The sequence below is a fragment of the Accipiter gentilis genome, chromosome 6 (assembly GCF_929443795.1).
Source record: "Accipiter gentilis chromosome 6, bAccGen1.1, whole genome shotgun sequence".
NCBI lineage: Eukaryota > Metazoa > Chordata > Aves > Accipitriformes > Accipitridae > Astur > Astur gentilis.
The window spans coordinates 44080252-44099692 of NC_064885.1; the positions used below are offsets into that span (position 1 = coordinate 44080252).

At 56.3% G+C, this 19441-nt stretch overlaps 2 protein-coding genes across 5 annotated transcripts in view; both read right to left on the reverse strand.

The window, feature by feature from the left end:
• The window catches only part of P2RY1 (purinergic receptor P2Y1), a 43878-nt gene extending 26511 nt beyond the window's left edge, over positions 1 to 17367 (reverse strand). For all 4 annotated transcript variants that reach the window (XR_007506275.1, XR_007506277.1, XR_007506276.1 and 1 more), the window contains exon 1: positions 15514 to 17367. The gene's annotated coding sequence lies outside the window, so the exon portion shown is untranslated. The remainder of the gene's footprint in view (positions 1 to 15513) is intronic.
• LOC126039803 (uncharacterized) lies at positions 5308 to 13721 on the reverse strand. Its single transcript, XM_049803443.1, has 4 exons — positions 13646 to 13721; positions 13249 to 13355; positions 11485 to 12016; positions 5308 to 11412 (listed from the first exon to the last, which is right to left on the reverse strand). The coding sequence occupies exons 1-4, from the start codon at positions 13719 to 13721 to the stop codon at positions 10631 to 10633; spliced, it is 1497 nt and encodes a 498-aa protein (XP_049659400.1). The 3' UTR covers positions 5308 to 10630.
• Positions 17368 to 19441: the final 2074 nt, after the last annotated feature.

A 19441-nucleotide genomic window follows, 5' to 3' on the forward strand; every position in this document is an offset into this window, starting at 1 on the left:
GAGGAAGGCAATGAACGGGAAGATCTGCAGGCTACCGCTTCCGAGCCTCGTCTGCACCAGAGCCAGGAAAACAACTTTCCTGCAGAAATCAAACCTATGGAGCTGTGTTTCTGTCCTGAAGCTCTGACCATAAGTGTGTGTCCTGGTTTTGTCTGGGATAGAGCTAATTTTCTTTCTGGTAGCTGGTATAGTGTTGTGTTTTGGCTTTAGGATGAGAAGAGTGTTGATAACACACTGATGGTTTCCGTTGTAGCTAAGTAGTGTTTGCACCAAGTCAAGGATTTTTCAGCCTCTGATGCCCAGCCAGCAAGAAGGCTGGAGGGGCACGAGAAGTTGGGAGGGGACACAGCCAGAGCAGCTGACCCAAACTGGCCAACGGGGTATTCCATACCGTGTGACGTCATGCCCAGTATATAAACTGGGGGGAATGGGCCGAGGGGATCGCTGCTTGGGAGCTAACTGGGCATCGGTCAGCGAGCGGTGAGCAATTGCATTGTGCATCACTTGTTTTGTATATTCCCATCCTTTTATTAATAATAATAAAATGACAAAAATATTATCATTATTATTTTCTTCCTTTCTGTCCTGTTAAACTGTCTTTATCTCAACCCATGAGTTTTACTTTTTTCCCACAATTGTCTCCCCCATCCCACTGTGGGGGGGGAGTGAGTGAGCGGCTGCGTGGCGTGTAGCTGCTGGCGGGGGTTACACCACGACAGTGTGACATGGTGCGGATGCCCTGGGGACTGTCCCCTCGCCCCAGGCTGTCCTTCCTCTCCTCATCCCGTGTCCCAGCTGCTCCAGTGCACATCGCTCCGCGACACCCCTCGTGCAAGACAGAGCATTTCTGTGGGGGGGGATTACATCTCCCAAAGGAGACGAGGCGAATCCATAACGCCACCACCATCCTCGAGTCCCACCTGGCACAGCCTCGCCACTGCCCTTCAAACCAGCTGGCCACTGCCAAAGCTCTGCTGGCACCGCTGCTGACGGGGACACCCCGGAGCCACCTCCCAGTCCCTGGGGATCTGCTCTGGGACTGGTTCTGCCAGTTCCACAGTTGAAATTTAAAGCATTACAGAAGATTTCCTCCTATTTCCCTTTTAAAGGGTATTTCTTTAAGGCTTATGCAGCCTTACAGAAGGAGGTATTAGAACAGCACAAGCTAACGTGTTTACAGCTTCACGTTTAAATTTGAAAACGTGTTTTCTAAACTAATGGCTGTATATTTTCAGACCTTTCCAAAGCACTTGTTTTTCTTTGTATAGCTTCTGCTTCATTATTCTAATTTAATAAAACCATAGCTAGGGCAGAGAGCCAACTCTTCCTGGCTAATGACAGACTTTGATTTGTTTGTACTTCTTGTTATACATTTTTCCTAATTACAAGCATTTTTCAGAGGCAGTTGAAAAAATAAACGAGCAGCTGGTTTGAATGTGCAACCTATTATTGTATTTCCTAGAGCTGTGGAAAAAAGTATTACATTCACAGTAGGATGGTTTTCAACAGAGGAGGGCAGAAAAGGCATTTTCCAGTTGGGAGTCCATCTCACCTCCCTTCCTCCCTGCAGCGTTACTGCCAAGAAAAAGCTAATTTTTCAGCCTTTCTGGTATCCCTGGAGGTACCAACCCAGCTGAGAGTGCGATGCGTGGGCTCTCCATAGGGCGGCCAGGGCAGGGAGGAAGAGGGGCAGCATCCCTGGGGGCCCGTGAGGAACCGCCCTCAGTAAGGGAGAAGACGGATCTCCAGGGTCTGGATGAGCACAGAAGGGACCGCAAACGTGGCAAGAGCCTTGCGTGCAAGGTGCTTTTCAAAGCAAAGAAAACCAGCCAAGAAAGAAGGTGACTAACTCTGCAGCAGCTTGAGCCCAGACCGAGAAACGCACCCAGAGCCGTCCCAGCGCCTGTCGCTCTGCCCACCGGCACCGGGCCGCGCCAGACCCCCCCCCAGCTGGACCATAAACACAGCAGGTAGGACCCGCTGCGGCGGTAAGTAGCAGCACGTAGGCACCGGCCGAACAGGGGCTTCAGAAATCAGCCCACCAAACAAAAACCCTTTGTACGAGTCTCAGAGTTGGGTGCGGTGTGACCCAATTCATACGTATCCGTACAACACTTCCCCCTTAAATACCGATGGGAATATCTCCCGAGGTAAATGCAGACTTTTTTTCCAAGCAGATGATGTTATTTACTGCACAAACGTACATATTTTCAGGTCGTATGTAAGCTCTTGCAATAAGTGAGCGAGTTTCTGGTTGTGGGCTGGACCATGCCAGATACTGAAGCAGACCTTCCTAACCAAACACAGCCCTGCTGTTGCCAGTCACAGCTTTGGCCACTTCTTGTCACGCAGTTCATTAGAAATCACGCACATGTTATAAAACCGTATTGCTAAACGCCCGGTTAACTCATCCAAGTCAAAGTCCCTGCATGTTTGATTCATTCTCTGAACAAAGACTGATTTTCCTATGAAAACAAACCACTACATGTTTCTCTTCACCCCTTAGGCAACAGGATTTCTGGAGGTGGTTTTGGTTTTTTTTTTCCCTGAAAGATAACATACTTGATTGGAGAAATCATTTTAAGACTCAACTCAGAAGAAAAATTGATTAGGAGCCCGTGTTCTTTGCTAGGGCACATTAGGAAAAAGTTGTATTTATATCTAACGGTTCACATTTTCCCTTGGCGACGTGTTGTAGAAGGGCTACAACCCCAGAAAAGCCAGCCAACACTTAGCAAGTCTGCCTTTTAGCTGCCCCGATTTTTGCAAAGCAGCAAAGAAATGCAGCAACACGGTCACCAAGATAATGCTGTTGGAATTCCTCTGCTAACTCCCCGCTGCGCCACTGCTCGCTGTGGCAAGGTGCATTAGGTAGCAAATAGCTGTTCTGGATACCAAGGTGCAGAGAAAATGCTGAGCATTACATAAAGGAAGGAACCGGACGGCCTTCCACGCGTGCATTGCCGTTGTGAGTCACCTATAGATTCACAGCAGAACGCCCACCCGTCCATCCCTCCCAGTGCCCGCCGGCGTGGCGCTGCTCCGCGCTTCGCTGCTGGAGCATCTCAGAAGCGCTGTCAAGTGGCGCTTCCCTTCACTCCCTCCGTCTGGGGGGATGCTTAAGTTAAAAAACCATTAAACCGGAGCAATTAGGCACTCCGGCTGGTACGTATATCGCTCACTTCTGGGCCTGCCGCGCAGCCCTGCCGGGGCTCGCTGCCCAGCCGGGGGCTGATGCAGGGCAAGCGCGGTGCCGGGGGACTACGGGGACGGGGCTGGGGTCCCACGCGAGCCCCCGGCTGGGGCGGCTCGCCCACGCTGCCTGCCACGTCGGCCGGGAAACGCCAGCGGCGGGCAGGGAGCGCGGACCCAGGTTTGGGTTTATTCAGCCTTCTGCGTTCGCGTTGCATTGCAAATTGGTGTTTTCTGGTTGAAATAAAACTCCGGGGCCTTTCCGTGACCGCGTGCGTGCGCGCAGCCCTGCGGCGCTGGGAGAGAAAAGCGTAAGAGAAGCCGGCTTTGTGCAGGTGAGGAGCGGGCTGCGGCTGTAGGGTGACGGAGAGCCCGCAGATGCGATGCTGGGTGCGTGGCTGATACCAGCATCCCCCTGTGCCGGGTACCGCAGGCTCACCGGCTGCCCCGGGGGGTGGTCCTGGTGCAGAACGGCCGGTCCCGGTGCAGAACGGCCGGTCCTGGTGGAAGGGAGGTCGCTGCCCACAAAGCGGCGGGTCACCAGGAGCAGTTTCATTGAGGGAAAGCAGCCGGGCGCGGGGACGGGCAGGGACCGAGGGCAGCGAGGGATGCGGGTGGAGGGGGCAGCGGGGGCTGGCGGGCGGGTGAATCTTCCTCTCAGGCCCACTTATGCTCTGATGGGCAATGAAAAAAACCCAACACACAACCAAGATGAGTTTTGCTGACCTGGCCCGTCCCATCGGGATCACATCCACGTGGAAGCACGGCCACTCTCCCCGCCGAGCAGTGGGCTGCAGCCCCAGCAGAGCCTCTCCCAGCCGTGGCAGGGGCACCGCCAGCCCCACGCGGGGTGGGAGCCGAGGGGGCTTTTCAGGAGGAGGACAGTTTTTCCTTATTCATGGGTTCTGCCTGCTGCAGGAAGCGGGGAGGGTCAAGGTTTACTTTGCCAGGATCTGTGCCTCCTGCAGGCAAGGCTTCTTCCGAAAAATAACCCTTCCACTCCTGCGTCGTGAATTTTTTAGCATGATTCATTTAAAAGAAGAATTAATTCCAGTGTGGTTGGCCATGCAGGGCTTTTCTAACAGAAAAGTGGAGGCAGGATTGCTGGTGGCAGGGCAGGAGGCTGCCAAAGGGGAGCCCGGCGTTTTTCTCTAGCTGTAACTCGCTCCGACAGGGAATAACAAGTCCCTTCACTTGCCCCTGCTCCAGCTTCCTAGTAAGTAAGCAAGGATAATCAGAATTAACCACCCTGGTAAAACACTTGGAAATCTAGAAATGCAAAGGGCTGTAAAAAAGCTAAATCTATCTTAGAGGGATAATATAACTTTAACATTCAGTAGTTACTCTTTCTGACCCAAGAGTTAGGGGCTGCACACACAGACTGGGATTCAGTGGTGGGTTTTTGCACCTACCGCCCACGGGGTGCGGGGGGAGGTGGGCTCCCCGGCCACGGGCAGAGGGCAACGCTCACCGCTCCTTGAACGGGAGCGGTAAGGAAGAGTCAAAAAGAAGCAGAGGAGGAAAAAACCTCTCAGAAGTCCAGTTTGAGAACAAGGAAACAGCATTGTCGGCTCGTTCAAATCATCCTCGGCTGTCCTCAGAGCGTGTAGCCAAATTCTTTGTTTTTTCTCCCTGGAGACCACGCTGGGGTGTCAGAGCCCTCGCGGCTCGCGCAGGGAGGGCCGGGAGGAGGGAGCGGCGGGACGAGGGCTGCGGTGCACAGCTCTGCCGAGTCATTTCGAGACCGAGAGAAACCCCCTCCGCTCCTCCAGCCGCAGGAGCATCCGGAGCCGGCCGGGCTGCCGCGGGTCGCAGCAGGCAGGAAACAGATTTGACTCTATCGGGTGTCTTCTGCTGCTGCTGGAGCCTGACCGCAACTGCTTTACGGTTATTTTCTCCTCTTTGCAATGGAAGAGCACTGAAGGAGGGCAGGCAGGGTGTCCGCCAGGGACCCCGGCCTCTCTACGGCATCTCTGTTTTCTGTTCAAGCGGGCACCAAACAAAACCCCCTTGGGAAAACCTCCCCTGAAATTAGCGGAGACCTTCAACAGGGCATCAGATTAAATCCTCAGCAGTGCATCGCGCTGGTAAGCAGCCCATACTCAAGCACTCAAGCCTGCGGTTGCTGGAAGCGTGCATCTGAGAGCAGGAGACCCCCGTCACCGATTTACCTCTTGCTGAAGCACAGCAGAGCCTGATCCCGGCACAGGAGCTCCGCAGCGTGCTGCCCACCGCAAACGAGCTTTCCGTGAGCCCGGGTGTAATTAGACCCCAACCACCCCTCTTGCCTAAGACGGTATCCAAAGGCCGACGCTTCCAGCCCCCTTTGTGCCCCGGTAGAGGAGCAGAGCAGCCCAACGCCAGCCCCTTCCCGGGCCACCCGCTGCCTCGGCGAACGGCGCACGCCGAGAGTCCCGTGCCGGGGGTCTGCTCTCAACCTGGCTGGAGCAGCAGCACCACAGCGGGTTTTAAACCTGGTTAACGAGCTAATTGTAGGACACAAATACGGTGTTCAAACAGTGAGGCAAACGGACTGGACTCGCTGTTCAGGCCACCCGAGAAGCCCTTCTGCATCTCCCCTCGCATCGCTCTCCTTAGCACCTCCAGGATCCCAACCACTTCTCTGCTAAACGCGCCACTTCTGATGATGCATAATTAATGCTGGAAACTGCATTGCGTTATGCATATGAGCGCAATCCGACCTGTAATCACAGCCAGCGGAAAACCCACCAGTTCTTACCGAAGAGGAGACAGCTCCCTCCCAGCAGTCTGAAGTCAGAGGGACAAGCCAAGCGAGGACGTAAAGCAAAGCCAGAGCCTTCGTGTTTTTCTGTTCTTTGATCTCCCTGTTATCCCAGGTGAAGGATTTTAATGACATCCGTTTAGGGTTGTGGTTTGTTTGGTTTTGTGTTTTAAAGCACATAGTTTTTATTATTTAAACAATAAAAAAAGGATTGCACTCTTCACACAACTGGCAACCACACCTGCAAATGTCCGTCCTCGCAGTGACGTGAGAAACGTCACTCGAGTTGTATAATTTGTGGTTCCCGCAGTCCAGAAGCACATTTCTAAGCTAATTCCCTTCGTGTCTTTTTGGTTTTTTCCTCTGGAAGCTGCTGTTGTGCAGTGGGCCAGGGCCCCCCGAGGCCCGTGCCAGCGGGTGGGCTGAGGGGGGCCGGTGCCGACCCCTGGGGGGGCACGGCTGCTGTCCCCCCCGCTTGCCCCAGCAGAGCCGCGGGAGGACGTGGCATGACCGGCCGGGCAGGAGGGAGCAGGGGCAGGGGGGCACCGGGGCGAGGGTTTCCCACGGTCCTGGGGACTGGAAGGCGGTTTTCCCTTCTCCTGCCTGCAGCCCGGCTTCTGCAGGCGTTGCCCTCGCCTCCCCCTGCCTTTCCCAGATAACGCGGAGCTTAATTGATGCATTAGGAGCGAAGAGCTAAAGTACACACGCTTTCCCAGTAAAGCTAATTTTGCACAAGCTATTAGGGGTTTAAGTGCCAGCAGACGATAACAAGACCAGAAGACGCAGGGAGCAGCTGCTGCTCTCCTCGCCCGGGATGCCGGGATGCCTCGCTAGCCGGCCGGAGCGAGGGCACGCGGGGTGGCTGGCCGGGCTCTGTCCTGCTGCTCCTGCTCCGCAGGATGGGATGGGATGGGATGGAACGGGATGGGATGGAACGGGACCAGCCGCCCCGCTCCGTGTAGCTCCCGGCCCCTGGCTGGGGGCCGGGGCATGCGGTGCCCCACGGGAGGGCAGAGCTTGGGGGCCAGTGGGGCTCCTGCCCCGAGCACGTCCAGGGGCTGGGATCACCCGGGGCTTCACGGGCAGGGCGAACAGTTTTTACTGTCGAAAAGTCCCAGTTGGTTTTCGAAGACTGAGAAAAGTGGCCCTAAATGGCTCCTATTTTATCTCAACTTTTGGCTATTTATACCAGAGCCTTTGTTGACATTTTATAACTTTTTTAGTTATAAATTTTCTTCCCTCCACAATAGGCTGCTCTGCAGAAACAGCTGTTCTGCACAAACAGCTTTGCAAACAGAGTTACATCTCTTAGGCTAAGTTATCTCACTGACCCCAGATACATGCCTGCTTAATAATTAATGACTTTTTAAAAATTACTGGAATACTGCACAGATTCCTCTGGTGCACTGAAGAGGGAAACCAGACCCGCGCTCAGCTGTACGATAGGAGTCGGCAGACAAGCGAAGCGGCCCGAGCGTGGAGGCAGAGCAGGCTCCCCGGGAAGCTCCCCTCGCTGGCTGGGCTAACACCCACTGCAAGGTCACGCATTTGAAGTTTTTAAAGTTTGCCACTTCCCACAGTTCTGGGAATAGTTTTCAGCCACAGAACACCAGGGAGCTACTGAAATAAGCCACCACTTCTCAGAGACACCAAACGCTGTGATTTTCCAGCAGCGGCTTCGGTGGTGCTGACCGGTGTCCGCTACCTCTGAAGACAATCAGGCATCTATTGAAAAGCCAAATATTGAAAGCGAGCTGCACCTGAAAGTCCTTCCCCACACAGAAAACTGAAGGCATTTTTCCTCTTGGAAAGCGCTTTGACACATACATGGGACAGTGCAGGGCTCTGCCCTGGAAAACCTTTCGCCGGTCACTGGCAGTTCTGCTGCAGAGACCCATCACAGTTCACTGGCAAGATTAGAGCTGGTCCAAAAAAACCAAATAAATCAGTAATTCTGTTCGCTGGGAAGTTTTGACAGATTTTGAAATGAGCTGCGAATTTTTAACATTCATAGTTGCTATTCAGTATTTTGAGTCAAAATATTAATTTTTTCACATTGAATAGTGCTAAAACAAAAAATGCTAGAGCATGGCAGCATTTCAAGCTGTTAACAACATTTTACTCTGAAATGTTCCCATATATAGGAAAGACTAGATAAATGACACCATACAACTTCATAAAACTAACATAAACCCATGAACAAAACTAACAGGAAATGAAACTTTTCCTCCCTAAAGCTTAGTTCTACACTGTAATTCTGATCTCCAAAGTTTTCCTTCTTTAACCCTATTTTTAAAAGGGCCTTTGAAAATTTTCATGGTTTTTTTTCCCTTTTTAAAAAAAGATCCGTGCAGTTTTGCAGAGCAGGTTACAAAGATTTTTTCCTCTCCCATTGCGTTTCCTCCCCTGCTAGCTGCAATCCCTGCCAAGCGATGGCAAACCTGGGATTGAGCCCAGGTGTGGAAAAAACCCCAGCCAGTAAGTCCGAGCTGTCCTGGCGGAGGGACCGTCCCTGTGCTTGAGTGGGAACGTCCACGAAGCACGACAAGATCTCCAGCACCGTGGGTCGGGGGGTCCCTTCTGCCCCTCTGACAAAGGCATCCCGTATTTTTACGTTACGGTGGTGATTTCTGCATCGGTTTAACACGCTGCAGGAATGCGGCTCTAAGGAACTCCCGGTACCCGTCGTGCAGCTCCGTGTGGCCCCGCCGGTGGGCACACGGGGCACTGGGTGCTGCCCCCTCGCCCGCCCACAGGGACCCCTTGCCCCGGGGTCCCGCGTCCCCCCCCAGGGACAGCCCGGCTGGGGCAGCTTGGGAAGAGCAGCTGCCTGGGGCTGGGCTTTGCTTTGGGGAGGTTGGTTTTGTTGGTTTGGATTTTTTTGTTTATTTTTTAATAGTAACTTCCTCATTTGTCGGCAGTCGCAGTAAATCAAGCTCCTCCCCCTGCAAAAATCCAAACTATGGCCAATGTAAGTCACCCCCGCACATGGCCGGCAGCCTGCGCCCGCCAGCCTCCTCTGGCCAGGGAAGCTAATCAGCTAATTAAGAGAGAAACTGGGCTCTCGCAGCCTCTGTAACCCAGCGTGGGTCTGACAAGGCGGCACTTAATTAAAACAAATCCCCGCATGATTTGCAAACAATCTTTTTTTTTTTTTTAATTACAGTGCATTGCCCATCAGTATAATATTTTTAATGAATTGTATAACACCATGGCTATCCCCCATCCACTACTGAAACTCAGGAGTATACATTCATTTTCTGTGTTTTTTTTTTTTTTTTTTTTTTTTTTTTTTTTTTTTACCCTGCACAAACATTCCAAGACCAGAACCCATCTGGAGAAACAAGCACCAAAACGCTGTGCCGATGCCCACGGAGGAGCTCAGGCGTTACAGACTGCAGTGGCCGTGGGACCCAGTCCAGCACCACTCGTCCCTGCTGTGGTGGAGGGGTCTGGGTGCACAGCACCATGCGCAGGGGGTCCGGGCACGAGTGCCCCGCCAGCTCCATCCCGGCACCAGGGCTGCATCCGAATTCCTGTTGCTGCAACTTACACACGGACAACAGAAGCCAGCAGCTGCCCTGCGGCCACGGGTTCAACGCGCTGCGTTTCAGCAGGTGAGCTTTGCCCAAAGCAGAGCCGGGGGGCTGCCAGCGGCTCCGGTTTGGCAGGAGGACGCGCTCCCCGTACCAAAACCACCTTGACCCAACCATCGGATCAAGTCCGGGAAGAAGAGAGACGCGTGAAGGCAACACGCCTCGACTGCCGCAAACACGTCGGGCGAAACGCAAGCTCCAGCACGGTTTCAACGCTCGTCTCCTCCTCGTTTCCAGAGAGAAGGTGTGAACACAGCCCTGGTTTAGCCCCAATTAAGCCAATCCCAACATACGCGGCGGCAGCGAGTGACCCGCGGGACGGGGCGGTACGCTGCCGGCACACGCCGTTCCCCGGGAACAATGACATTAAGGATGAAGTGGGAAGCCACCGCGCTCGCACGGAGGCTGAAGCCGTGCGGCACAGACGCTCCGCGCCCGGCGGGGAGACAGCTGGGCCTCCTCCGGACTATTAAAAAAAACCCCGAGGGGATGACTCAGCCTCCCCCTCGACGCGGGGAGGCAAACCGCGGCTCCTGCCAGCCGGCGGCAGGCAGGCGGAGACGTCCCCGTCCCGCACCTCTGGTCCGCGGCCGTGGGCGAGGACCGGGGGTCCGCAGGGCTCCGAGCGGCACCCCAGGGGTGCTCGCGCCCGCGGCGCAGGGATGCGGTTGGCAGGCGGCGCGCCTCGCCGAAAGGCATCACCGACTTGGCGAGGGATGCCGCTTCCCAGACAAGAAGAGACACGAAGTTGTTGACACATTTCTTCCTGTTCCCGTTCAAAACTACAGCGCAAGCGGTGCTGCGAGAAAGTCACGTGCCGGATTTAGCAGATTTCTTCCCAGAATGAGTCTTCAGCTCAGAAGGGGAGGACATGAGGGATTAAAGAATTAATACGAAATTCTGTTTGCCCGAGAGGACTGTCACAGCATGCTCGAAATTGGGTGCCAAATTCTTCAATGATTTCTGCCCTGTAGTAGCCTGAACTGATGCCACATGGAAAGCAAGAGGCTTAAGTAGCAGTTTGGTTCATATAATTACTAATAATCACTCTAGTGGGAAAGAATTTACAAATAAAGTACAAGAAAACGTTGCTCATCTGTCACAAGCGGGTATCTTCAAACTGGAGCATTACAAACCATTGCCTGGAATTAGGATGGGGAGAAGGAAAAAAAAAAAAAAAAAAAAAAAGGAGGAAAAAAAAAAAAAAAGGGGGAAGGATTGGAAGCGTGTCTCTTCTCCTGCCATCCATCCATCCGGCAGCAGGCTGGAGGGATGCCGATCTGCCTGGCAGAACAGGCTGTGGGTACTCCCCTCCAGGAGCAGGGCTGTGAGGCACCGGGGAAGGGGAGCACTGCGAGCTACTGAAACAGGGTGAAATGTAAAATGCCAGAAAATAAATCGGGAAGTGGCGAGGCCTACATTTTAGCACTGAATATGAAATGACACGGAAGAGGCATGTGAAAAACAGAGTTAGGTTCTGGCAGTTTCTGACGCTGGGCGCTGCCCGTGGAACGTCGCCCTGCGCCTGCGTGTCGGGGCATCTCAGGACACGGGTCCAATCCTGTCCCGTCCTGTCCCCGTGGGAGCGGGGCAGCGCTCGGCCCCGCAGCAGCCCCCAGCTCACGGGGGGACAGCGTTCGCCCCGGGAGCGATTCGGGGCCGGCAGGACCCCGGGACACGGCTCAGGCGGCGGGAAGGGACGGCAGGGGTGCGGGTCACCGCCCTGCGAGGTTGCCGGGGCACCGGGCACGGCTCCATCTTCCTTCTCACGAAAAATGAGGGGTTTTGCCGGCTTCTGTTGAGCAGGGAGAGAGATGCATGTGTGAACTAGCAGCTGGATTAGGTCTTTGCTGTCCTGAGAGCGAAGTGAAGACCGAGCTCCTGAGAAAGAAAACAGGTTGGGAAACAGAAGATTGCCCAATTTACTTACTGGTGAGTCAGAAAGCGGCAAACCTGGCACGTTTGCTCTCCGGCAGCGAGCGCTCTGTTTGACTGGCGTACCCGAAGGCAGTCGGTAACGACCTGGGGGGGTAACCAAAGCCCTCACGTTGCTGGCAGAGCGTTTGCACGCCAGGCTCTGCGCTGGGCTGAACTCCGAGGGCAGAGATTTCCGAGGGGGTCGGGCTCGTTTTGGCACCTGGTGCTGCGGCAGCAGGGGCGAGTCCTGGCCGGGGACCCGGGGTCGGAGAGCCGTGGCGCTGCCCCAGCCGGCAGCATCCTCACCACGCGGACCCCGAGACACAGCCTGCCCGAGGGACACGGCCACCGCCGGGGAAGGGGACCACCGCGGGTGGCTGTGGCTCTGGGGGCTAACAAGAATTGAAACACCCCAGCGTTTTCCTGAGCAGTTCCAGCAATGACGGAGCTGGTTCCGCCTTAAGCTTACAGTGGTCGTTTTGTTATTGTCATTAATAGGTTTGTTACCGAGCGTGGGTATGCAGAAGCCTGCCTCCGACAGCAGGCCAACGTCCGTGTTTACCAACACCTAGTTATATGAGGTTCCTCCAGAGAAAAACAATCTAAGTAAACTTGAACGTGTAGCGTATTAAAGTTCAATTACTGAGGCAGCGTTGGACACGGAACCTCGCCGAGCCCAAGACACGGGTAGCAGCCCAGGTGGCAAGTACTCGCTGTAGCATCCCGGGCAAGCCTGCGTAGCGAAGGCAGACCAGCGCGTGCCCTCGTTTCTTTGCAATGTTTAAGGCTGTTCACGGACGGTACTTCTGCTTAGGCAGCTCTTCGTGGGTCACGGCTGCCCCCGGCACTGCAGCACCCCATCCCCACGCCGGCGGCACGGGGGGGGGGCTGCCGTGGCAGCGAAGGGGCACCGAAGGGAAGGCTGCTGGTGCACAAGGTGGGCTTGGTGCCAGGCGCCCGGCTCCTCCAGGATGCGGAAAGCAGCACGTCTGACCCAAATCCTGCCAATGGGTTGGGTTTTTTTTGTTTTGCTGTGGCTGGCCGTGAAGACATGGGACAGTTGAGAACAGTTTCCTGGAGCCTGTCAGGGGCTCAGCTGAGAGCGGAAAAGCTGAGACAGCAGAAACAAGGGAAGGCCACACAACAAATAAATAAAAATCAGTAGTCGAGACTGGGGGGAAAAAAAAGTCAAGGCAGCAAAAGCGTGGCAGGCTGAAGGGGCAAAAGGGGGTTGGAGGCCAAAAGGGGGTGATAGACTGGGAAAAGAGGGTGGGAGGCTGGGAAAAGATTGGAGGTCAAAAGGGAGTGAGAGGCCGGGAAAAAAAGGGAGGCCAAGAGGGGGTGGGAGGCTGGGAAACAAGTGGATGCTAAAAGGGGTGGGAGTGCGGGAAAAAAAAGAGAGTCCAAAAGGGGGTGGGAGGCTGGGAAAAAAACATGGAGTCCAGGAGGGGGTGGAAGGCTGGGGAAGTTAGAGGTCAGCTACGGAAGGGCTCGTGCTCCTTGTGCTGGGAAGCACGCGATCCCTCAGCATAAGAGCCAGACTTTGAGATTTTCTCTGTTCATAGCCGGTAAGAACTGCCCACCGGTCTCAAGCATGCTGTAGGTACAAGACGACAAACATCTTTTCAGCTGGTTTTGGTAAGGTCCCTAACGTACGCACTTACTCTCCCCGACCTACTCAAGTAATAAATTACCTCCTAACCCTGGCCCTTCTCCAAGCAGTTTAAGTTGGCAGGCTCAAGCCGCGCTCCAGAATTTTCTTTAAAATAGTAACGATCAAAGCGATTCCCTACAAAATACACCGGGTGTTAGCTGCGACTCCGGGGGTTTTCCAGGTGGTGGCTGAGCGGGAGGGCTGAAGAGCTTCCCGGTGACAGCGTGCCTCCCAGCATCAGCCAGCCCTGCTTCTGGGGCAAGAGGACAAGATAAAGCTTTACATTATGGACAACGTGCGATTAAAGAACAAAAAACCCCTCTCAACCACACAGTGCTTTATTTCCCTCTGCTCCCTATGAAGTAGGGGAAGGGCAGCTCTCAGTGCTGGGGTCACGGGGGCGAATCCTGCCTCTTCTCCCCAAAAAGCACAGCTCGGGGAATCCTTTACCGGGCCAGGCTGGCTGGTGGCTCTGGGCATCCCTGGCTGCCGTAGCAGCCCCGCTGGGCACTGCCGGGCTGGCACCGACACGGGCACCGTCACCCGCCCCACCGCCCTCGCCCCCCTGCGCCGGCACACAGCCTCCACCAGCCGCCGTGCCAGCGTCTTCGGCCGCCATCACCTTTTATTCTGTTTCTTATCTCAAGACTAAAGGCGAGCAGACGCCGGCCTGCGCACCCCTACAGAGTGCCGCTGAACGACGGCTGTGCCGAGAGCACAGGCCTCTTGGAACGGGCTGCTCCAAGGTGCGTGAAAAGACGAGCAGAGATAATTTAATTGCAGACTAAATTGAAACTCCATTATGGCAACTCATAAAACCAAGCACCAACTGAAGAGGTAGGTTATGTTCGGGCGTACACTTCTGCGCTGCTGCAGGCGTACGTTACTGATTTTGTGTTACAGATAAAACACGTAAAAGGGCAACGCAGACCCAACCCTAGCACCGCACTTCAGAGACGCCATGTCCTCCAAACAGCACGGAGCTGTTTTAGAGAACGGACACAGATAGAGTGACTAATACCTGCTATTGGGAGAAATTAATACAGCAACGCAGCGGGCAGTGAAGTTCGGAAGGAATGCTGATAGATGCTCAGATACCCCCAGAGCAATTTTATATAGGGCAGGTTAGGTTCTTGTTAATTCCCACAAGCTCTCTTCCATAAGTTGCTCCTTTTCACTCGGTATCTGTGTGTCTATTTTAGGATGAAATTTTCAATTCAGCACAGATGTTCAGAACTGGGTTTCATGCAGTAACGATCTTTTCAAATCATTTTCCTTTTTGCACTAGAAATCACGAACAGAGGAAGGAGCTGGAGCCAGCAGCAGCTGTCAGAGGCTGGGTAAAATGACACACTGGATATATTTCCCCCCCTTTGCTTACGGCTGCCGATGCCACAGGCCTTGTAACCACAGTCACAGACCCCTTCGCCATGAGGCGTCGGTGTCTCCTGCGTCCCCGCCACCCCAAACCCCACGCTCGGTTGCCGGCACCGCGAGGAACGCACCGGGCCCTGCGCCGGCTGCTGTTCACCGGCTGCTCCTCCAGCCCGGCCGGGGAGCTGCCCACCTTCCCCAGCCAGACACCAGAGAGAGACTGATCCATTTGGCACGTGCACGCGTACTAATTACGAAGACGGCATTTTAAACACAGGCGTTATTTCACCACCAGATCAGTTCTGCTGCGGGACGCGTGGTGCAGTCGCAGAGAAGCGGCGACCGGCCCCGTGCGCTGCGGCACGAGCACTCGAGGCCAGCGGTGCCGAGCGCGCAGCCAACGGCAGGGACGAGGCGCGGGTGGGCGGCTGCCCGTCGCTCGCCCAGGCTCACGGCGCTTCCAGAGCTCAGACCTATTTCCACCCCAGAGGCTGCCGGCGCGGGGATTGTGGACCAGGTCAGCCCTGGCTGGGGGTCCCCCTCGCCCAAATGCCCCCGAGCATCGCTGGAATCATCCAAACCCAGCACTCGGCCCCAGCTCCTGCCCACCACGGGCGATGGTGCTGCATGGGGAGGGGGGAACAGCGCGGGGGTGACCTGGGACAGGGGAAAAAAAAAGACAAACCCACAGCCCCCGGCTGGATGCACACACCCCATGCGGGCTGTTGCCACGCTTTCCGACTGGCTGCAGAAAAATACCCCGTGAAACGAAACGCAGCGCATCCTACAGACCCGAAGCGCAGCGGCTCTCGGTGCCCGACGCTGTTTTTTATCCACCGCCAACCAGCACACGCTAACTGAGAGCTCGGTGCTGAGCCAGGCTCTTCTTCGTGCTTCTCGTTCGGGATTTCAGCACCCCCCACGCTTCCGCCGCAGCGGGTCCGGTGCGCGTGTGCCCGGGGAGCACCCGGAGCCAGCGGCACCCCGGGCTGCAGCATCGCTGCCGCTGCTCGGTGCCGAGCCAGCCCCAAACTCACCCAGTGTTAAACGTGCCTCTGCTGAAACAGCCAGCCGGCGCCGGAGCGGCTCTGCCGCGGGATGGCAAAGCCAAGCGTGCCGACGGCGAGGGCAGGCACTGCTGATCCCGGTTGTTCGGCAAGCGGTGGGTGCAGGAGGAGGAGGGAAGGGACAAAAAAAGTCCCTCCAAAGCCGCCCGGGCTCTGTGCCCCGACCCTGCACGAAGGCACGACGCCGAGCAGGCCAGCCTGGATTTGCCGAACGCGTACACAAACACCGAGATAGACTCTGTGCTCAAGCGAGCACCAGGAGAAGCTCTTCTGCACGCTGATGGCAAGATGCGGTGCCTGACCCGCGGCGAGCTGCTATCGGCAGGACACAGATGTCTGTTTTTAGCCTAACCAAGACAAGCTGCTTGGCTGACTCTTACCCACTCGCCAGAGGTCAGCTCGTCACCACAGGAACTTCCCCCATGACGCTGCACCCTACTAATGCTAACAATAAGATAGGGTTCGTTTTGTATAAAGCGTGGTTTAGGGCTTTTAAAAGTCAGCCGTACTTGAGAGCAAGGTAGGAAGCAGCAACTTCCACTGCTGACCTTTTCCTGGACCAGAAGTATTCACTGAGAAGAGAAAAACGAGACGTGGGTGGAAAAGGCAATTAGCAACACCGCTCTACAGAAGCTTTTGTTTTGCTTTCCTTAAACAGCGTTTTGCAATGCCCCTGCAGAGTGCCATGGCCAGGAGGCAGCCCCGGCTGTGCCAGCCCAGCTGCAAAGCTGCTCCCGGGGCTACGGATAGCCCCAAATACCGCAGGCGCCACGTACGGCCAGGGCTGGACAACCAGCACATGCAGGCGAGTAAGGCTTGGGATTAATAACAGCACCGAAAAAACCATTTCCCTTATAACTGGATGTTTTTTTTGTCCGGCGCAGATGCTGCTCTCCAGCACGAGCATCCCACCTCCTTCCTGGCCAAATCCGTCTGGGCATCTCACCAGCACCCTACGGCTCAGGCACCCACACTCAGCCCTGCGGTTTCATTCCCATTCCCCCAGCCCAGGGGACGGGGTGGGCTCTCTCTCCCGAGCGCTCAGATACATCCCCCATCCTCGGGAAGCGCTGCCGGTGCCTCCCACCGCCCCAGTACCTTGTAGCTGAGGGCACGCGAGAACAGTCGAAGCGGTTCTGCTCTCTCCACCCCCAAAGCACCGTGCCCATGGCACCCCCATCCCACCCCTCACAGGGTGCCTGCCAGCGAGGGCCCCTGCTCCCCTCGCCCCAAGGGGGGCTGAACGTGCCGCGCTGTGCCCCATGCTGTTTGCAGAAGAGCACAGACTGTCTTTCCCATCCCATAATTGTCACTTCTCTTGCCACTATTTAATTGAATGTTTTCCTATTGGTGCCAGGTAATTGCCAATATATGCCATGACAAGCTTGCTAAACTCCTGTGATGGGTAAAAGACTCCAAACTGGCTATTCTTAGGTACCGAGAACGCGTACGTGATGAACGCTGTTTGGCTGCGCCCTCGGAGCGCTTTCGGGGTGCTTCGGAGTAACTGCACGTTTATTTGCGGTGCATTCCTGAAATATCGCTGTGATTCATTTCCTCCTGTGGTTTATTAGCACAGGGATAACGCACTTTCCAACGTCTCCGCCACCTCCCATGAAACACACAGCGCACTGACTTCTCACCTTTCAGTTTGTTCCTGGAGTTCCTATATAAAAAAGGGAGACTTTTCCCCCTCCCTCGCCACCCCCAGCCCCGGGGGCTGCAGGCGATGGGCCCCCAGCGCAGCGCGTCCCACCGCAAACGCCGCGGCACCCCTCCGGCACACGGCACGGCTCCTTCACCAAGACGGAGCTTTTGCAGAAGCACCACAAAGCACCACCGGGTACCCTCGCTCTCACCAACCACCCCCCCACCCCGGGCACCCCCGGCACCACCAGCCAGCAACACGCAACGAGAAATACCAGTTAAAGCAGCCGCACGTCGGCTGCTTTGGGGCCCTTCAGCCGTGCCTTTCCAACACCCGACAGCTCCGCACAGCAACAGACGCCTTGAGAGGGGTGCACCCGCGCCGCGGGCAGGTCCCCCATGGAAGGGTCCCACCACCTCGGCCAGGTCAGCTGCAGGAGGTCCGTCCCCCTCTTAAAAGCAGCATCAAGGACCCGTTACCACCCTGTACTTTCACCACTCACTCTCACGGCCACGACAGAGGCATAACCCCAAGGGGAATCCTCCGGCACCGTGGCCCCCACCGCTGCTCTGTGCCATTACCCAGAAACGAGGGGAGGGTCTCCCCCAGTGCCGGTGCCCTCCTGAGGCTGCGGATCAGCCATTTCCCGGAGATCTCGCCCAGGGACCCCAAGCCACCAGCTCCTACCTGCGCATCCAGAAGCCCCCAGCTCCCTCCTGCAGCCAGGGCTCCCTGCAGCCCTGCTGCCTCCAGCCCTTTATCCCCAGCTGAGCCCCATCACGCCCACCCACACCCACCCCCCCCGGCACCTGCGCAATTCCCCAAACCCACTTTCCCAGCGGCTCTGGGGCTGCAGGAGCCGATGCTGGTGATGGGTCGCTCAGGCCCACGGCCCGGCACGGTGCTGCTCTCTCCGGCCCCCGCGTCTCGCTGCGTGTCCCCGGCCGCTGCCGGCGGGCAGAGCCGTGCCGGACCCGGCACCTCTCCCCAGCGCCGAGGCTGCGCCGGCAGCCGGCACGAGGCACCGAGGCATCGTGCGACGCCGCTGCCAGGACCACAGAAAGTGGTGTGATCGGCTCTGTTTGGGCAGGGAATGGGCTTTTTTTTTATTACAACTAGCATCTGGATGGAAAAAGACCCTCAGAATTACTCTCTCTCCTTCCTGATGCCATTCCCCGTTCTCACAAATCACTAACTCTGCCGAGCAAGAGGCAGGACGGTGACTGCTTCTCCTGGGCTGCGACAGGCAGCGCCCCGGTGGGTCTCCCTGCGGCGCTGACTCCCCGCCCCCCCCCCCCCCCCCCCCCCAGGGCTCCCGTGGGAGATGAGGGGCCACCCCGGGCTAGGGAGGGAAGGGGAGCTCAGGGAAAGGCTCGGCCGCGGTCCCCGGCTGCCCAGACCCAGGTTGCTGAAGGAGGTTCCTGCTCCTCCTTCCCCAAGGGCCGAGAATCCTTTCCTTATTTCAGAAAGCATCTCAGCTGCAGACACACATGGATCCCTTCGGACAGGCTTCTTTTATCTTGGTTTTAACACAGTTGTTATTAATTGCTCCTGCTGTTGCCACCATCCCGGCCCCGGCCGGTGAGCTGCCACGGCCACCGGCTTCCCGAGCCGCAGGCGCCGACGCCGCTTTGGCAGGAGCTCCTTCTCGTGGCTCTCCTCAGCATCCCAGCGGTTTTATTCCTCTCGGCTCTCCGGCGAGAGCCCCGCCGCAGGCTGAGCTGCGGCTCGGTACCCGCTTTCCAGCGGCTGCGGCCCGAGACCCCCCGGCACTGCCCGGGTGCAAGGGGACAGACCTGACCCGGCTGCGGCGGAGGGTCCTGCGTGACAGTGACCCCCCGTGGGGCTGGCACCCAGGGCAGTGCCGGACCTCGGTGGCGGGAGCACTAACCGACAGCAGCTGTCGGAGCCGTCTGATTAACCACAGGAACCTCCGTGGCCGCCTTCATTGGTTGGAGAGGAAAAGAAAGTCGTGTTCTTTTTGCTAATTTAGAACCTGCGTGCTGCCTGACGCGTTATTTTTTCACCTAGCAGCTAAATGCAATGATAAATTAGAACGCTAGTGTCATCGCAGGTATCGACGCAAACACAGCGCAAATGAGCCGGGTGTTCAGCCGACAGGAATGAGGCATCCTGATGTGCTGAGCTGAGAAATGAGGTAAATAAAACCGGCCTTCGAAACGCCAGCTTTTCTGCGAGGTCTCTCAGGCCGCGCTAACGAACAAGGAGACACCTGAAATCCTCGTGGAA

Excerpts from the sequence above, each read along its gene's own strand:
- LOC126039803 (XM_049803443.1), bottom strand. The coding sequence starts at position 13,721 with ATGGCGGCCGAAGACGCTGGCACGGCGGCTGGTGGAGGCTGTGTGCCG. Across the intron at positions 13,356-13,645 it reads GGGCGAGGGCGGTGGGGCGG|AAGCAGGGCTGGCTGATGCT; the intron begins GTGACGGTGCCC and ends CTCTTGCCCCAG. Across the intron at positions 11,413-11,484 it reads CCGGAGAGCAAACGTGCCAG|GAGCTCGGTCTTCACTTCGC; the intron begins GTTTGCCGCTTT and ends TTTCTTTCTCAG.